The 20,845-nt window shown below is 37.9% G+C and overlaps 1 protein-coding gene across 2 annotated transcripts in view; it reads left to right on the forward strand.

Annotated features, from left to right (window-relative positions):
* ap2a1 (adaptor related protein complex 2 subunit alpha 1) overlaps positions 1–20,845 on the forward strand; it is an 88,084-nt gene that overhangs the window by 42,728 nt on the left and 24,511 nt on the right. For both annotated transcript variants that reach the window (XM_039774194.1, XM_039774195.1), the window contains 7 exons: positions 4,080–4,154; positions 4,536–4,618; positions 6,995–7,084; positions 9,180–9,303; positions 18,891–19,007; positions 19,098–19,167; positions 19,564–19,698. In XM_039774194.1, coding sequence (XP_039630128.1) covers positions 4,080–4,154; positions 4,536–4,618; positions 6,995–7,084; positions 9,180–9,303; positions 18,891–19,007; positions 19,098–19,167; positions 19,564–19,698 — 694 coding nt within the window. The remainder of the gene's footprint in view (positions 1–4,079; positions 4,155–4,535; positions 4,619–6,994; positions 7,085–9,179; positions 9,304–18,890; positions 19,008–19,097; positions 19,168–19,563; positions 19,699–20,845) is intronic.

Here is a 20,845-nt window from a genome sequence, read left to right on the forward strand (position 1 = left end):
TCATTTTTTGTTTATGTATGTATGTATGTATGTATGTATGTATGTATGTATGTGTATGTGTGTATATGTATATATATATATATATATATATATATATATATATATATATATATATATATATATATATATATATATATATATATATATATATAATCCAATTTCTGTCATCTTTTCACAAAAGAACTACTTAACAGATTTAGATTGAGTGTTTTTCTGCAATTTGCTTGAACATTCTGGTTGATTTTGCAACTTCTCTCATCACACTAAGTATCATAGTTCATTTCTGGCACCGACTTATTCGCACAATTCCAAGAGACAGGCTGCAGGCTGGGTTGGAGTGGTTTAGGTGGGCCCTCAGGAGTAGGGAACAGGGCAGGGCCATCCTCACTCACGCTCCAGCCTCCGTACGAGTCGCTATGCCTCTCACCACATGTTTGAGCATATGTTGCCTCCACTTAGTTACTGATACCTGTTTGATCATCAGACATTAGCATCTAGAGATTGTAAAAGAGTAACGTTTGACGTTTTCGAGAGAGAGATCATTTATGCATTTATAATGTTCCTTGCGTCACACATCGACGGCTGGCATTATAGAACGACGTGATCTTTTCGGATTTGCTTTTACGGCAAACTGCTACAGTGCTGGTAGCCTGCAGTTTTTTTTGGACAATCTTCCGCGTGTCGTCCTGTTGGGGGTGGGGATGGGACCCAAAAGAGTTTATAATCCTTACAGTGCGTAAAGCATTTTTTAAAATTTTGTGTCCAAGTGTAGTGACTTTTCAGGGACCACTCAAGGACATTCACAAAGTTGTCCTGAAGCCACTCCTTTGATATCTTGGATTTGTGCTTAGGGTCGTTGTCCTGCTGAAAGATGAACTGTCGCGCCAGTCTGAAGTCAAGAGTGCTCTGGAGCAGGTTTTCATCCAGGATGTCGTTGTACATTGCTGCAGTCATCTTTCCCTTTATCCTGACTAGTCTCCCAGTTACTGCTGCTAGAAAAACATCCCCACAGCATGATGCTGCCACCACCATGCTTCACTGTAGGGATGGTATTGGCCTGGTGATGAGCAGTGCCTGGTTTTCTCCAAATGTGACGCCTGTCATTCACACCAAAGTGTTCAATCTTTGTCACATCAGACCAGAGAATGTTATTTCTCATGGTCTGAGAGTCCTTCAGGTGCCTTTTGACAAACTCCAGGCAGGCTGCCATGTGGCTTCCGTCTGGCCACTCTACCATACAGGCCTGATTGGTGGATTGCTGCGGAGATGGTTGTCCTTCTGGAAGGTTCTCCTCTCTCCACAGAGGACCTCTGGGGCTCTGACAGAGTGACCATCGGGTTCTTGGTCACCTCCCTGAATAAGGCCCTTCTCCCCCGATCTCTCAGTTTAGATGGCCGGCCAGCTCTAGGAAGAGTCCTGGTGGTTTCGAACTTCTTCCACTTATGGACGATGGAGGTCACTGTGCTCATTGGGACCTTCAAAGCAGCAGAAATTTTTCTGTAACCTTCCCCAGATTTGTGATTCGAGACAATCCTGTCTCGGAGGTCTACAGACAATTCCTTTGACTTCATGCTTGGTTTGTGCTCTGATATGAACTGTCAACTGTGGGACCTTATAAAGACAGGTGTGTGCCTTTCCAAATCATGTCCAATCAACTGAATTTACCACAGGTGGACTCCAATTAAGCTGCAGAAACATCTCAAGGATGATCGGGGAAACAGGATGCACCTGAGCTCAATTTTGAGCTTTATGGCAAAGGCTGTGAATACTTATGTACATGTGATTTCTCAGGTTTTTTTTTTTTTTTTAATAAATTTGCAAAAACCTCAAGTAAACTTTTTTCACATTGTCATTATGGGGTGCTGTGTGTAGAATTCTGAGGAAAAAAATGAATTTAATCCATTTTGGAATAAGGCTGTAACATAACAAATTGTGGAAAAAGTGATGCGCTGTGAATACTTTCCAGATGCACTGTACATTTAACCATACTGGCAAGACCTTGGTATAGGCACTACTGCAGTCATGTAATATATAGATTACTGGCTGCTAGAATGTGGTGAACTAACAGGGCTTTGCAAATGTGAAATTGCACTGAAAAGTCTGTAGTGAGTTGTATAATTTATCAAGTGATATGATTCCAAGTCTTGCAGTAGACATTCTCAAATCAATGAGATTTGTAATTACTGGATCTCAACTTCCCTCTCTAATTAGTAGTCTTGCAATGTGCCAACGGGTTTAGTTAAGCACCAGTAGAGTCGCAAGTATGGCAGCAGCTCATGTCTATTGCTGGCTGTACGAGTAGTTGCAGCAGCTTATGTCAAACTTGGTCACACCATCTCACTTATCCTGCTGCTTAAAATTGTACCTGGTAAGTTACACTGTCTTTGTGACCATAAAGTAAAAAACTCAAACACCTTAACATATCTGGAAATGAATATAATAATACTAAAGTTTCCTAAGTGGGGCTGTGTGACTTGTTATGCATACAGTGAGTTCAAATGTACTCTGTGTTTACGTTACACTAATAACAACTTCACTGCTATATTAAAAGCAGAGTATAATAATTCAGTATTCCCATGTTGCTTAAGTTCTCTGCAAAGTTCCAAAATGACCTTTTATTCATCATGATCTGTTGCAGCCAACAATTTTATCTTATGGCCCTAACATAGATTTTACCTCTTTTTCGATGGGTGCTTTTAAAAATTATCTCAATACTCAAATTTGCTCCCACATCCAGAGACATGCAAGTTAGTGGATTGGCATTTTTAAAGTTGGCACTAGTGTGTGTGTTCACCTTGCTATAGACTGAGAACCTATCCAGGGATTGTTCCTGCCATGTACCCTATGCTTGCTAGGATAGTCTCCAGCTTCTCCGTAACCCTGTCCTGGATTAAGTGAGTTAAGAAAATAGAGAATGAATGAATGTTTTACACTACAATGAGCAATAGACCCTCCACCACCAACAACTTACAATAGTACATCATTTGATGCAATTTCTTTTCCTTATGATTTGGAATTGACCCTCTATTAATGCTTTCTAAGCCACCACAAGCCTATTTGGATTTGTTTTAAACAATATGGTATTGTAAAATACTATGAAAACTATACTATTTACTTTCCTAAAGTATGTATTTACATTCATAAATCACAGTTATTTTTGAAATATGATACCCAACTCTTTGAAGTAAGTAAACAAAAATTTAAAATGTTCAAGCAAAGCAGTTAATGAAGTCTCTGAACACATCTTGAACATTATGCATTTTAATGGGATTATATTTGCTATTTTTTTCTCTGGAATATTCCTGAAAGAGATGATGAGCAATGAAGAGGCTCAGCTAATCTTTTAAGTATATCAAGCCTTTTTCAATACTCTTTTATATGGTGCATTTTTCATTTATAGACTTATGTCCACATTTGTAAATATAGGTAATACATTACTTACAAAATCAAAAAGCATACCATGAGTGGCTTTTCTCGTCTGACTGCTAAAAAAAAAAACCAAGTTCAGCATATTCATAAAATTTAAAAAGGAGAATGTTGAATAGAAAAGTAATTGTCTATCACTATAGAACTCGATTGGTTGTAGTATGACACCCCTGATAAGACTGCCGAACTTACTTGTATACGTTTGAGCTCAAATGTACTATTATTTACCAACAAAGAAGAAAAACTTGCTGTTTTCTGTTGCTGTTTCAGGCAACAGACAGTGACATAGGTGGTTTGAACTAGTTGATGGTTAATATGGAAGAAAAAGTGTTACACAGATGATTGAGAATACAGAAGTGTGTGTGCCTGTGTGTTTATTTTTTTCTTCATTCTGATTAAAATACTGAAAAATACTTAATGGGTATGGTGGTTAACCTTCATTTCTCAAATAATGTGTTCATCTTTTAATGTGGGGTTCTTATTGTGGGATAATGTATGTGCCTACTTTCATTCTTTTTATTATAACATTGATCACTAACATCGTGTTGCTTTTCTCCCAATTTCATCCATCTCTCCTCCCTTTTTTCTGTTGTTTTTCTCCTGGTTTATTTCTCCTTCATGCCACTCTTATACTCTTACCCCCTAACATCCAGTTCTACCCCTTCATCTGCTCTTGGTTCTGAAGACCCTGCCCCTGCTCTACCTGAATCAGATGAGCTCCTTCACAAGTAAGGCAATTTCCTTTGTCTTTTGTTGTGTGTGCAGGTGAATACTTACATTTTATGGCCTATTTGAGGCAACTACAAGACTAACTAGTGAACCAAGGAGCCAGTGGAGGTGATCTTTGTGTTACAGAGCTTGTGTGTTTCAGGTAGCATGATGCATCATGTTATCTTAGTTTAAACGATTGCTAATTTATTACATTTTCAGTCATAGTCATATTGTGAGCTCAGTTTAAATGTAGATTACTGATTAAGCAGGCGCTTTGAGCACTTTAATTTCTCTTGGAAGTCTGTTTAAATTGGAGGAGATTCTAGTTTTTAATGTACACATACGATTTTTGTTACCTACACTGCAGGATAAATAATGATATCCCCTTTTATTTTCAGGTTTGTTTGCAAGAATAATGGTGTGCTTTTTGAAAATCATCTATTACAAATAGGAATAAAGTCTGAATACCGACAGAACCTTGGTATGTCATATTTTGTTTCAGACCTGGCTTTAGTAAGAACTGGTCTTTAATCATTTTAATCCTTCCATCCATCTGGCAATGCAGGATTTCAAAAGTTATAGCCCTTCTCAATAGCAATGGATGAAATTGAAGAGTAAAAAACATGCTAGGCGTCATTCTTCTTCCACAAAACACATTCATATATACACCTTCACACACTCCTACATTATCAGATTAGGGTTGTCAGTCGACCCAGTTGACATGTCTTTGGAATGTAGAAAGAAAACTGGAGTGCCTGGTGAAAAACCTATGTAAACCCAGGGAGAATATATAGACATCATGTTGTTACCCAGAGTAATTTTCAGGTAATAGTAAGTGTTATGTATGCTAACGATAGTTCTTTGTACGTTAACAGTTTTTTCCTTTTTATGTACTGGGGGCTCCGCCCCCTGGTCACTTCACTCGCCCATTCCCGGGTTTGGTGTTCCAGTGTGACAGATTGGGGGTGCTGTCGTCCCCTTAAACCCTCAGACTAGACGCCAGACACCAGATACAAGTCCAAATTATTATTTTATTTGAACAAGTACGTGCACAAAGCACCCTTCACTCCACAAAACTCATATAATAATCCACAATACAATCAATAATCAGTCCTCCACTCTCCCAGAAGCGTTGCCACCCTGCCATCCAGCTCAGCTCACTCGTCTGGGATCTTCCACAGTCTTTTTTTATTTATTTTATTTTATTTTTTTATTTTTATTTTATTTTTTTTTTTCTGACCCGGAAGTGTTTCCATACCCTCAGTTCATGTGCCTTCCTATCACTTCCGGGTCAGATCATCCCGAAAGTACGTGATTTACCCTGTCGCTGTGACTAAGACTTACTTCTGGGTTATAGGGCACGTAAGAGTCTCTGGGCCTCCCTGCAGCGTCCTCTGTTGACCCCCAAGGTATCCAGTAGGGCTGTAAAGGAAAACTCCAATGTCCATGATTCCCTGCTGGCATTCGGGGCACCTCAATGCTGCAGGGAGGGCTCCACCTGGGGGTATTGGCCGGGATGACTGACCGGCCATAGTCCACACCAGATTGTTATTTTCATGAGAATTGCTGCATAAGCATTATTTTCACTTTTACTTTAAAACTTTAGTAAAAACAATATTTGGAATTAACTTTACTTCAAGATTACATTGAATTTTGATTCCTTGTTTGGACTTACATAGTGACAACGCAACATATAACTGCCTGTGAGTGAATGTTGTTTTTTTCTCTCTTAATATATAAAATGACTTTCTTGAATGTTTCTCCATGCTCTTTCTTCTTCGCTTTGTCATTGACATGTCATCTATAACATATAAAATTATTGTCCTGATAAAATTTATAAGATCTGAGAGAGCAGGAAGTGTGTCTGCCAAAAGCATTCACATGACTAAGAGCTGAGAGCACAGGAACTGTGTCTGACAAAAGCATTCACATGACTGAGGTTAGATGACCGTGGTCTTGTTTGAAAATAATTGTAAGTAGGGCGTGACTTGTAAGAATCTCATCTTAAAAGTCTCGGTCTCACGGGACTAAATACTGCGCCAACGTTTTCGGAATCTTTTAAGTCTCGCTGGCAACACGAATTAGACGATCTACATGTCTCTGATTTCCAGGTTAAATCCAAACAATATATTTGATCTGTTTTCTCTGTTCCGTTATTTCACTAAGTAATAATTTCCATTTGTTTGCTCTAATGCGATCTTTCATATTCTTTTTTTGAGACTTTGGAATTTTCGTACTTCCATTATCTCTTAACCTGCTCTGCATGTGTACTGCACCAACATTTTTGAATTCTTTGTGACGTTCTACTTTGTCATCTACTCTTTGTCCTTTATTTCCAGCCCCGGGCATGGTTAAATCTCTTTTTCGCGGGATGTATAAGTGTCTTTCCAAGAAAATCACATCTCATCTTCTTCCAAGATTTTTTTTTTTATTTTTTTTATAATAGAGAGATGTGGTCTAATATGCAAAATCTGATCAGACAAAGTGAAAAATGATTTAATTGAAGTTGCGATTCTCATCTTAAAGAAATTAAAACATTAAAAAAATCTTGAAGACTGAAAGTCACATTGGAATGTATCATATCTGTGAAATCAGAATTTCTAGTGATATTCTTATGAAGATTTTCTTATATTACATCTCCTCCCATTTTGTCCAAATTAAGATGTAACCTTTGAAATAGTTGTGCACACTGCTTAAATATATTGTTGTCTGAGTGATATTTTTACTTACATTAATGCTGTTGAAATATGAGGGACCCATCATGGAGGTCTGCCCTAATGTATGTAACATCATATATAAAACAGAAATTAATATTAACATTCTCTTAAACATTCTGTTTCTTTACTTTTATCTGCAGGTCGGATGTATCTCTTCTTTGGTAACAAGACATCAATGCAGTTTATTGGTTTCAGTACCACAGTCACTTGTCCAGGAGAGCTACAATCTCATATCCTTCACAGAACTTCAGTTATCATCGGCATTTGTTCCCTCATAATAATTTAGTTTATTCACAATATATTTTAGTTCGTTGACATATTTTATCTTATTAATTTTATATTGCATCGTTAGAATTACTGCATTTAGTTGATACAAATTAGACAGCCAGATATGTTAGCTTTTATGTATAGTGTGCTTTCATAGAAGAATTTTATAAAAAATAAGAATTATTTTAACTAATTTTCAGTCATTAGCAGGTGAGTTCCATATAATTATTGTTTTTATTATAAACATCATATAAGATTTCTGACATCACAAAACATAAACAGAAAACACTTGCATTCTTTATTATGTTATTCATATTTAAAATCTTTTAAAATACTATAACTTTATTTAGTATGTGCTGCTGTTAAATGGAAAATTATTGTCTCATAGATTACAAAGAGCTCTTTTTCCCAAGTAAATTAGTTTGTTATAGTGTCTTGCTAATGCCATGGCTTTGAGGACTGGTTTGGGTGTGATCTGAGCTAAGGTCCCACAACTATAGTTGCTGTGGTTATTGGTTAAATTGATGTCAGAATCTGAGATGTCATCAACAACATACAATCCATTAAAACACTTTACACAAAATAAATCCTTTATCTCTTATAAATAAAGAGTAAAATTGTAACCAAATCACTTTGCATAAGTATATTTGTGTTTTCACATGACATTTATTTCAGAATCATTCTATTCTTATTAAGCTCAGTTCTACGTATGGGTCCATAACACCACATATAAATAAAAAATAATAATAAAAAGAAGTGAAACACAAAGTCAAGATCACATTTATTTTGTATATATTAATTGTTCATGTTACCTTAAGTTGAACAGTTTTAAGTCAAATTTGCTTGCTTGTTTCCAGTTTTTCTGTAAAAATTGTCTTCTGATAATAGGTTGAACTACTTTAACAAGTGTACAGTATGTTAGAAGAATTGGTCTAAAGACTTTATTTAAATGCTGAGAATAATGTTGTCAGCTTGACACAGATCAGTCATCATTCTGTAGTTTGGCGGCCCTTTAACTAAAGACTGTACCTCATACCATATTTTTATTAATTCTTGGAAGTTTAACTAGGCCTAAAGTGAACTACTATTAATGAGAAGTAAAATGTATTACAGATTGCATATTGCATTTTTATTGCTGGGGATGCCTACATGCATCCACAATAGATAGATATTAAAGAAGTAAAATTGTATTTGAAGAAATTTCTTCTGTTGCAGCTGAGAAGGTCTACAAGCAACATTTCTAGAGCCTACCAAATATTAAAAATCTTAAAGGGGTGAAATTTTTTTACTCTTTTTTCTTTCATGTTATCACCATTCTAAAGATAAGTTTTTATATTATGCCTTTGGTATAAATATAGCCACTTGTTCAACCTGTCCTTCATTTGTTCATGTTGCTATAAGGAGGATGGCTGTAGACAAGAAAAAAACTAACTTAAGTACTCTGCTGTAGCTTTGTGAGTTGTCACCTGAGTTAAAGACTTCAAACTAGTCCACCGTTTAATGTGTTTCCTATGTTTAGTTTTTTGGCTACATCTTTGAAGTCTGCCCATTGCTTTCTTGGACACCAGTGTTAGTTTGTTGCTTTTACATCCTGCCAGTTTTCTAGCCAATCTACATGGCTAAATAACATAAATCTACTTTTCATGACTACTCTCCCATCTCTAACGCCCAATCTGAGCCTCCATTTTAGCTTGAGCTACGTACCATGTGGGGTAGGTATTGATCTGCTCTCTATCCTCCTGCTTCAGCTTCCTTGTCACACAAGTCAGTGTGAGGTGTTCAGTGCGGACAGGGAACTGCCTCTGAAGGTGCGATTGTGCGGTGCACAGATAATAGCTACTTATGTAAACACGGAGATTGCTTGTCCCATCATGTTAAATAAGAAAGCATTAAAATACATAAATTTATGTTATTTGTTAGAAAACACAAATCATCTTAACTGATGTACTTCTTAACCCTGTTTCCACACCATGTGCGTAATGGTCATATTCAAATATAATTACAGTATAAACTTCAGAAAAAATATTAAATCTGTATTACCTTGACTTAACTCTCTACAGCTAAATATCCAGACAAAACCAGTGGAGCCACTGGTGGAAGGTGGGGCTCAGGTTCAGCAGGTCCTCAATATTGAATGTTTGTCAGATTTTACAGAAGCACCGCTGCTTAACATCAGATTCAGGTAAGAGCTACTTTTCATGGTGGACCAAGAATTTAACTTTGCTAAAGAATTTCTGATTAAACATGAAATATGAGGATAGTTAAACAAATGCTAAAGAAAAATAAAAACCTTTGCACAGAAATATAGTTAGTGGATATAACAAATACTTGCATATGTACCAACCAGCAAACCAGTATAGTGTCTGTTTTTTGCATTCGATGTGTGAATAATTTGCATCCAGGGCTAAGAATGATTAATTTCTTCTTGTGCCTGTATATCATAAATCTAGTTTATGCAGTAAACATAAATGTCATGAACTGCATACAAAAGTGGACTAGTTAGAGCTATAGCAGTCATCATAACAGATGTTACTAGGAGGAGATGAAGGGAAATAGACCATAACTTTGCAGCCATCCATATTACAAATATGGCTCGCCTTGAGACAACTTTTTAAGATGTAAAGGGAAAAAATATTTTTATTTCTATGCAAAAAAACATAAACATTTACTGTTTACTTGACTATGTTTTGAAATAATAACATAAGGTTGTAAAAAGGTGCTATTGAAAACCGGCCATTTAGCCCAACCTAAGTGAATGAAGTTTGTCAAGCTAACATTTGTAAAATATCATCAAATCGAGAGACACGTTTTTCCTTGATTTACCCTTCTGCTCCACAGTTTAAAATTACAACACAAACAATTCAGACGTGATTAAAGTGCACATTGAGAATTTATTTTAAAGGGTATTGGCATATATTTTGGTCACACCATGAAGAAGTTGCAACACTTTTTACACTTGGTCCCCACACTATATTTGGGACAATTGGCGTCATGGGTGTTTGTGATTAATTGTGTGTTTCATTGCTTCATTAGTGCAGGCTTAAGATACCTAGGCTTGCTTCTACCTACAGACCACCTTTGGAATTTGTAGTTGCCGTTGTTCAACATGAACACAAGCTGTGCCAATGAAAGCCAAAAAAGCCATTACCTGGCTCAAAAGAAGAATAAAGCCACTTGAGACATCAGTAAAACCTTAGCATTACCTAAATCAACAGAATGGGATATTAAGAAGAAAGAACACACTGGTGAGGTCAGTAATTGCAAATGGACCAGTAGGCCAAGGAAGACTTCCATTGCTGATAACAGAAAAATCTTCACTATGATAAACAAAAAGCCCCAAACGGCTGTCAGACAGATCAGAAGACTTTATGAACAGAAATACAGAGGCCACACTACAAAGTGCAGATCGCTAGTTACCCACAAAAACAGGATGGCTTACAGTTTGCAAATAAGTACTTAAAAGAGCCCACAGAATTCTTTGAAAAGGGTTTTGGGGACAGGTGAGACAAAGATGAAACCGTGTCAGAGTGATGGGAAGAGCAAAGTGTGGAGACAGAATGGAGCTGCCCAAGATCCAAAGAATAAAACATTATCATTACACATGGTGGTATGGTTGTTATAGTCTGGGAATGTACATATGTCAGGCACAGATACTGGCACACTTATCTTCATTGATAACGGAACTACTGCACGATGAATTCTTAGGTGTATAGAAACATCTTATCTGCTGAAAGTTGCAGCCTACAAACTCATTGGATGGCACTTCATCCTACAACAAGATAATGATCCTAAACATACTGCTAAAGAAACACGGGAGTTTTTCAAAGCTTGTGGAACTGGACCCGGACACAGACAGACGGACATCGTTTTTGCACCCAACACACGTTTATTCACACCACACTATGTACAATATTTACAGTTCAGTGCACGTCCCAGTGCCTCCAGCACCGATCCCCCAAAGTCCAGGCCTCACAGTCCAAATGCCTTTCTAGCCGCCTCCCGTCCTCTCTCCAGCTCCGTCCTTCTTCCACCCGACTTCTGCCGTTTAATGAAGGGAGACGGCCCCTTATATAGGAACCCGGATGGGCTCCAGCTGCTTCCCGGCAATCTCCTGCGGACACACCCCCATGTGGCTGAAGTGCCGGCTGCGCACCCGGAAGCCCTTCGGGTGTCCCTGCTTCTCTTCCCCTCAGCACTTCCTAGTGTGGCGGAAGTGCTGAGGTCCAGGGTTGTTCAGGCACCGGGGCGCCGCCTGGCGGTGGCCACGGGCCCTTACAGGGTTGGGCTTCCAAACCCTCTACCTGTGGCCCCCAACGCAACCAGGGCGGTCGCCCCCTCGCGGTCTGGAGGAGGTACAAGCCCTCCTCCGGTCCTCCTGGGCGTCCCATGCGACAAGCTAAAAAGTTGAAAATTCTTGAATGATCAAGCTAGTCATCTAGTTTAAATCTAATTGATCACGCATTCCATATGCTGAAACAAAATTAAGGGGACAAGCCCCTGAAACAAGCAGGAACTGAAGATGGCTGCAGTAGAGGCATGGCAGAGCTTCACCAAAGAAAATACTCAGCACCTAGTGATGTCTGTGAAATACAGACTTCTGGCAGTCATTGCATACAAGGAAGATGCAACAAACAAAATATCACTGCTTTACTGTACCTGCCATTACATTGTCCCAAACATTATGTTCGTATGAAATAGGGAGTTTGGGTTGAGCAGAATTTAGAAAAGTGTTGTAATAGCTACATGGTGTGACCAAAATGTATCTGAATTGTTTGACTTTAAACTGTGCAGCAGAGGGAAAAGTATGTCTTTGTCCCGAACATTATGGAGGGCATTGTAAGGTCCCAAAAGTGCTATTTTCTTCCAAACTACTTGGTAGCTTATTTAGTGTAGTGGTATTCTGTTTCTTTTTATAAAAAAATTCTAACATTTATGTGACATTTACTCTTGTCAATCTTCTATCTGTGTGCTGGTATTCATGCTAAAGAACTCAGTTTAAAGTAACATGTAACGTCAGCCATATTAACTCCCTTCCTAATTTTAAGCAATTCTACCTTATCACCTGTGATGATCAGCCCCGACACAGGCAGACTCCAGAAGTGCCAAAACACACACGGTTATTTATAGTCTTCTTTTACATCACCAAATACTGCACAACAACTCAACTGACAGTCCTCTACTTTCTCTCTTTTCTTCTTCTCTTTTTTCTGCCTCCTTCACTCCTTCTCACACAAACATCATCTTCTTCCACCCAACTCCGGCTCTTTTAAAAGAGTGAGGCGGTGTGATGATGTGGGTTCAGCTCCATGCTCCCAACCGGCCCCTTTTAAAATGGCCTGAATGTGCTCCAGGTGCTTCACCATGATCTTCTAGCAGCACTTTCTGGCATCTTAGTTGGAAAAAGGCCTGCTACACATTGATATACTGCTTTAGAATGAACACAAAATCCATCTAAAAAGTATAATATGCCAACTTGTCTGTCAAAAGTTAATGGGGCCAAAATAAGCAGATAGTTGGAATTATGTAGTAAATGCTCGGTAATGCAATCCAATAAGTGTTAGAAATAATCAGGTTTAAAGGTTAAAACTCCTCTGAAATTAAACAATTGTGCCACTGTTCCCTGCTTTGCCAGTTTCTGTGTCTGCCAAACACTATCATCCCAATAAATATTATACTCTGGCTCTCTGAATTTTTTAAAGCTCTTGTACCTACAAAATAAACACAACAATAGAATACAATAAAACTAATTCATGATTAAGGTACAGGTTTAGCATCCCTACTCTGCAATACCTGGGACTTATTTATATTTTGAATATTTTTGGATTTTGGAATATTTTCTTTTATACATAATGAAATATCTTGAAATGTCAAGTAGGGAAATGCAGGTAAACCAACTAAATGATGACTCATGCTTATATTCGTATAGCCGAGCCATTATTCTAAAATGAGTTAATGTGATAAACAAATTAAACCTCAAATGATATGTAGACTGTATTTCAGTTCCCTTTTAAGAGGGTCAATGCTGTGTATTTGCACTGAAGAACTTTTTTGTTTTTTTTGTCAGTTTATATCAGATACCTATTGTCACTTCTCAGTGAGGTTATGAATATCTCGCCCAACCTTCACTTCATCATTTCGTCTGTGATGGAAGTCATTGACTGATGAGTTGTTACATTGAGTGGGTGTGGATTTCACAAAACATAAAATGTTTTTGCAAATATAAAAAAGACAATTTGCAGCAGCGTCTGTTTTTCCCAGTGTAACTGGAGCAATTTACTTAACTCATATTACAATAAAATTTTCTAACTCTGAAGAGTAACATTTAATTAATGCAAAAGTCTTCTGCAGTTTTAACAGTGCCGCACAGCACTTTTAAATGCAGATTTCATTGTGTCGCTTTACTGGGGACAAAGCTCGTCGACTGTGTTTTGTTGCATAGCAGCACGCTGTGCTTCGTGGGGTACTCCCCCAATTCCCTCCCCCCCATTGTCGATCATCCATTGTTTCCTCACAGTATTTGTTGTTTTGTGGGAGCTCCCCCGTCACTAGCCCCAGATTGTCAATCATGAGTTACTGCTTTGTGGCAGTTTAGGCATCACAGACTTGTAGGCTTCCCCACCACACTGAAAAAATAAATATGTTTTGAATCAAAGTGAGGTCTTTTTAAAACAGACCCCTGGTGTGGAATTTTCCACTTGTGGCATCAGGTCGGCACTCAAAAAATAGGTGCTTTTCGCATTGTACTGTGGTGGAGGGGTACACATTTTTGCTTAACAAATGAGTTTTTGGTTTCCCTTTCCTAATAGGATAGTAAGGAAATAACCTTTTTTGTTTTCAAAAGTAAAGTAGTAAATAACATGAGCACTATGTTCAGTTCTTTTTACCTTTTACTCCCTCTTGGGCCACTTTTGGAAATTAACTGTTCTCTCTAGTCCAAACGGTCTTCGGCTCCATTTATGCCATATATAAACATGCATTTTAGTTACATTTTAATGTGGTTGTGGTCGAAGAGCATTAGACCACATTAAAAACCAGGAATTAATACACTTTTTTGACAAGGCTGTGATTGTATCACTTCAACCACAATTTGAAGTTGCCAGAAACAAATAGTGTCTGTAGGTAAAATGCATTCTGTTTGTCAAACATTGACATTCCAGTTGGTAATGCTGCTCAAAGCCACTTGCTCTGCTGTTCTTTCTTGAATAGCACCATCATTGTGCCTGCATTCTTAGTTTGCAAGTGTATTACATTGTGGTGTTTTTTTTTGTTCTCTTTCTTTGAATGCTGACAGGGGACTTCATAAATGTATAGTCAAAAAATACCACTTTACCGAAACTACACTGTTCTGGGTCTGCCATGTGGCTTTCTCCCAGTGGGGCATGCGCGCCTTTTGGCTCAGCTCTCTCTTCACCACAATGGACCGTTGCAGAGCCCGCATTATTGCAGATGCCGCACCAATCTGTCTGTCAACCTCCTGCTCCATTCTTCCCTCACTCGTGAACAAGACCCAGAAATACTTGAACTCCTCCACTTGAGGCAGTAATGTGTTCCCAACCCAGAGAGAGCATTCCACCCTTTCCCGGCATTTTTAACAGTGCTAGTCATATTACAATTTGCAAATTACGTTTCATTTTTTACAGTGTTTAAAAACGCAGTTTAAAGTGTTTGACTTCTAGTAGTTAATAATATTTAGTCACTGGAAGCAAATTGAGTTTAGTATTTATGTATTAATAAATTACTTGTAACTGAATAATTAAATCAATTTTTTTTAAGTTTGAATGAAGCAATCCTTCCCCCACACAAGTTTGTTATACATCTTTGTTTCATTCTTGCTATGTAAATCTCCTCCATAGCCTTATTTTCTGTTAACACTAGCCAAATATTTTCTATACTGCTTCCCATCATGTCTACACCTGCCTCTGATTTTGTGTTTTAGAGACCTTCTATAACTAACCACTGAAACTCAAAACATTTGTCACAGTAGTTAAGTGTTCCTCCCAGTTGTTTGTTATTCAGGTGACATCACAAAATAACACCTCTTTGTTTATTTTGAATAAATTTGGTAATTGAAATGCAGATATTCACTAACCTGTGACTATTCACCATGCATGTTTTTCTATATTTTGACCTTACAAAATTTGTTCTCCATCTGAAATTGTTTAAACACCAAAGACTTGTATAAAAATGTTTTTGTTTTTTGGATCAATATATTGCACATTGCTTATTTTTTGATATTTTCTTTAATCATAAATAACCCTGCTCGGTTCACTTGCCAACCCCTGGGAATCTCACAGCACAAAGAGCATTGGGGCGCTCCTCCGTTAGAGAAAGCAATTGTATTTAAAGAGTGGGTGTATACAAGAGTATGCGGGATGCGGAAGGAAGATGGTTTGGTCCTTAGTTATTATAGATTGAAAATATGTTTTTTTGCTACAACTGTCTATTTTAAATGTCAATGAATAATAAAAAATGTAGTAGAAATAAAAAGAGTATAATGTAATAAAAAGTAAAATAAAAAAATTGGAAATTCCAAATTAATTAGGCAATCGATTCTCGTCATTAGCATCATCAGATGACTTCAATATAGAAGAACAACATGTATCCAAAGACATCATGGACTGCTCTAAATTACTATGCCCACTTGTCTGGTACAAAATGCAGGCATGGATATCTGATGAGTGTCTGGATAAGGTGGAGGGGTGGAGGACCGGAATCGAGTCAAGTTAGTCAATCATAATTGATATTGGACGCTCAATCGAGAAATCTGTCAGCACAAGGCGTATTGGAACCAAGTGGCCATTGACTTAGAAGAAGCCACATCAAAACACGAATATCACAGGCTCTACAAAATGCTTAAGAAGCTCAGCGGGAAAATCAAAGCAACCAATGACAACATCAAGAAGAGCAATGGAACTTTTGAGGGTCTATATAATCATGAACCTCCACAAGGACCAGCAGAAGATCTGCCACCAATCGACCCGCCAGAAATTCCAATGTCGGGCGCAGAGCTGACTCTCGACAAGGTTACGTTACTGTGTAATCAATCAAAGCTGGTGGAGACAGCTTACTTAATCAACTTCATACTCCACACAATATAGTGCACAGAGCAAGTACCAATAGCATGGAAAAGGGCCTTCATCGTACCAATTCACAAAAAAGATGACAATTGGGACTTCAAGAACTACCGTGGTATCGTTCTCCTCTAAATCATCGCCAAAGTATTTATGAGAGTCCTTCAATCTAGACTGCAGTGGCACAGTGAACAGACAAGCCACGAGGAACAAGCAGGTTCCCGCCAAAGTGTGGCTGCTGTGACCAGATCTTCACCCTGCAACAACTCAATGAAGTCAGAACTTGCTGCGGGAAATGAACTGTTATTGTTTTTAATGACTTCAAATCAGCATTTGACTGCATCCACTTGCCGGCACTGTGGGTAGCACTGGAGAGGGAACACATTCCCCAAAAACTCATCACACTCCTCAGATCCAGCTACAATGGCTCCACTAGCCAAATCATTTTCTGAAATGAATTATCTGAGGTGTTCATCATCCAGACCCGAGTCTGTCAAGGAGACGTTGTGTTGCCCCTCATATTCAATATCGTCATTGATGCAATCATGCGGAAAGTATTCCAAGACGCGCGCGGAGTTCAATATGATGAAAATGAATTTATCACTGACAAAAAGTTCACTGACGATAGCACCTTGGAGGTGCTAGGTGGAGGCGACAGATACTCTTTACAAATCGACAGAATAGTCCAATCGTATGGCCTGAAAATAAACGCAGACGAGACAAAGGTACTCACAACAGATGGGTCACCAGCCACTGCCCACTTGGATGGAACCCAACTTGAACAGGTTAATGAATTCAAGCATCTAGGATCACTAATTCAAGAAAAGAAGGTGGCCTCCACAGCAGAATGCCACAGCCAGATTGTATAAGCACCATTTGCATCGCTCAAATGGTGCATGTGGAAACAAACAAAAACTTCTCGATGACAACCAAGTTCACCTCTTCCAGACTCTAATCCTACCAATCCCGTTATATGCATCAGAAATGTGGACACTGCTCAAATCTGACCTGGTGAAGCTGGAAGTCTTCCAGATGCAATGCTTACGTCAAATTCTGCAATTCTCTATTCGTAATTGCATCCAAAACGAAGTCATTTGGCAGAATTGCAGATGGCAGCCAACCATTGAAGAGCAAATTCAACAGTGTCGCTTATGATGGTTTGGTTGCATTTCTCACATGAGTGGTAGCCATCTACCACACCACCTCCTCTGGTGGCAAAAACCCAGCCATTGGAAAATACAACATACAGCTCCCAATAAACATGGTCCAAACAAATCAAGGAAGACCTGACGAACTCATGACTCAACAGCGACGAAGCCAGAGATATTACCAAAGACCACCAGGCATGGAAGCGACTTATGTCAAAATCTGAGATCTATTGGCACCCACAGCAGCAATTTGGCTCCAAGGACACCCTTGGCTGGATGCCAGCTAGAGAGCAAAAAAAAAAATTACATTACGTTAATGCCTCTTCAAAAACAACATTATGAACTACCTTATCCTCTAACGTACATTAGCAACTATAAATGTTGCTTTTTTGCATTTCTGTTTACATATTGTTTGGGGTATTTTTCTTATTTTTGTTTATTGGATGATTCAATTTGTTCTTGATTTTTACTTTCTCGTATAAGAAGCATAGGGAAAGTATTATAATCGTCCAAAGATTCGATGTCGATATTTTGATAAATCTCAACATTTTGGACCTCTCTGACTTTCTCGTATACAAAGTATAGAGAAATTATTGGAATCCTCCAAAAATTCCTTTTCAAGATTTTGATGAATCTTGACATTTTAGACCTCCTTGATATTATGTCTTTGTGTGTGTGTGTATGTAAATACGATAACTTGAGTACACTTTCACTTAGGTCAATCAAATTTTGCATGCAAGTATTAGGTACAAAACGTAGATTTCTACCAACATCTGGGCTATTTCCATTAACTAGAAGTGGTACTTTACCTTTTATTCATGCAGCTGCAGAGTCCGATTTAACTTTACTTTTATACTAATTTTTCAATATATTATTAATTTTATTAGATTTGTTGTTGATGGTTCTTTAATGTACACAGTTTTAAAATATAATCATTGTCTTGCAGTTTAGTATATGAGAAAGTCTAGGTGAGACCACTCCTGATTTTTATTATATGCAGCTGTTTTTTGTTCTTATTATTTTTTTGATGTTCATTTTCAGCTCTTGTTGCTCTTTTTCTATCACAATCTAAAAGTCAACATAATAATGAATAATTGAGTAAATAATTTGCTTTTCTGCCTTGCCATTATAACCAATTGCTTTGAAGAATGAGTTAGCACTGAGAGCCACAGAGGTGCTACAGAGAGAAGATGAGCACATTAGGAGTAATGATTGGGCAAGCGGTGTGGAGGGGATTGGTTAAGGCTGAATTTTGTGGACACAATGGAAGACTTTTTTAATATAATAGAGAGATTAGTGTTTTTCTGCTATTGATTAAACTAGATAAGTCACTTTCACTGTTATGATAACATGCAGTATTTCTATATTTTGCAAAATGCCTGTATGAGTTTATAAAATACCTTCAATTTCAATAAGGTGGGCCAACATTTTTCTACTTATATCTACCGTGGAACTTTTTCAGATAATAATGCAAGTCATAATCATATTAAGTTAATTGCTTGTCATGGATTCCACTGAAAGATAAGGGTTTACTTTTTTTTTCTTTGTAGGTATGGAGGTACCCTTCAAAATATCACTTTAAAGCTTCCCATCACCATCAACAAGTTCTTTCAGCCAACAGAAATGGCATCACAAGATTTCTTCCAGCGATGGAAACAGCTTAGCCAGTGAGAGCCTATTCTTTAGTCACCATTTCTTTTTCTTAACAGCCATTGGTCTTAAGCTCATTCTTACATACCTTTATTTTTTAATCTCAGGCCCCAGCAAGAAGCGCAAAAGATCTTCAAGGCTACTCATCCAATGGATTCAGAAGTACTCAAAGGCAAGGTATGCATAATGTCTTGAATTAAAATAACAATTGCTTGTGACTGTACCACCTAGTCAAATGCAAAAACTAGGAATCATTTTCATTCAGTCCTGCAAATGTTATATTGCCTTAATGTAATGAATTTACCAAAAATAAAACCATAAATGGCAGTGACAAATCCTGCTACTCATTGCCCATTATCTACGTGTTATTTTTGCTTCATGCCTTCAAAACTATTGTTATGATTAAATGGAGATTTGTGATCTGTAACTGAGCACGAATTGGAATTATAGCAAAATCAGGTAATTTATAAAACATCAACAAGCATCTTAGAAAATAAGGTGTCTTCTAATCAGACTTTAATACACTGAATTAATTTTGTACTTTTCTATTTTAATGTGATCTTTTACTTTCAGCTACTTGGACTCGGTACAGCTTTGCTGGAAAATGTAGACCCAAATCCTGAAAACTTTGTGTGTGCTGGAGTGATCCAAACAAAAGCACTGCAGGTTGGGTGTTTGCTACGTCTAGAGCCTAATGCTCAGGCGCAGGTGAGTAATCTTCAGTTTCTTAACAGCAATTCATGTATTATTCCATACCAAAACTTACAGCAAGTCCCTAAAGAATTTTATTTTAGTAGCATTTATTGAAGAAAAAAAAAGCAAAACATATGTGCTTCAGTCCCGGACAGTAAGTGTAATCTCAGTGTATGCCATTTTCCTCAAAGATTCTTGTTACACACACATCTCCAAGCTGAAGTAACTTTTTTTTAAGTCTATATCTAACCCTAGGAGAAGGTCTCCTCTTGGATTACTGTATAAGGGCTTTACACAGGGGGAAATTGAACTGGAGAGATGCAGCTGAGTCAAACAATATAATTGCAGACAGGGACTAGCAGCTGTGGTAATGAGAACACCAGTGATCATGTACTAACAGGTTGACTTGTCATGGTTGTTTATTAAAGTACACCTTTCTGCTTACTGTATATCTAAGAATGCACCTAATGCTGTCGTCTATGTCTAATTCAGATCACATCACGAGCTGGAAGAGTTAGATTTGACCTAGTTTACAGGCATTTCTTCTGAACTATGTCAGTTACAGAAGCCACATTTCTTCTCATGGTAATAGCAATCATTAGTCTTGTGGAACAGTGACACTATGGTTTGAATGGATACCCCTCCATTACAGAGGTTTTGTTCAGATCCCAGCCCTTGTACTGCCAATGTGGAGTTTGTATATTCTCCCCGTGTCAAGAATATTCCGGCTGCATCATGTTTAAGGAGGGATCAAACCTTGTTTGAGACACCAGTCTATTGTAGGGTACATTCACTCTCTCACCCAGACTTGCACATGAAGCGCTAGTTTTAGGTTGCTGATTAATCTGAACTCATACCTTTGAAAGGCAGATGGAAAACCAGACTAACCACAGAAAAACCCATGTAAACACGCACAACAGAATTCTGTGCAGCTTGTGCTTGTGCCAGGAATTAAGCCGTCTCTTTTAGTCATGAGTTTACCATGCTACCCATTTGGTCTAAAATTAAATAAATCCCTTCAGTAAGCCAGATAAATTGTTTTTAGGGCACCACACCAAACATGAAATCAAAAGTTCAACTTTCTGAAGAGTACAGCACCCAATGCATGTTTATGTGTTTCAGTGATTTTATGCAAATACAGTGGGCACGGAAAGTATTCAGA

The sequence above is a fragment of the Polypterus senegalus genome, chromosome 13 (genome assembly GCF_016835505.1).
Source record: "Polypterus senegalus isolate Bchr_013 chromosome 13, ASM1683550v1, whole genome shotgun sequence".
Lineage (NCBI taxonomy): Eukaryota > Metazoa > Chordata > Cladistia > Polypteriformes > Polypteridae > Polypterus > Polypterus senegalus.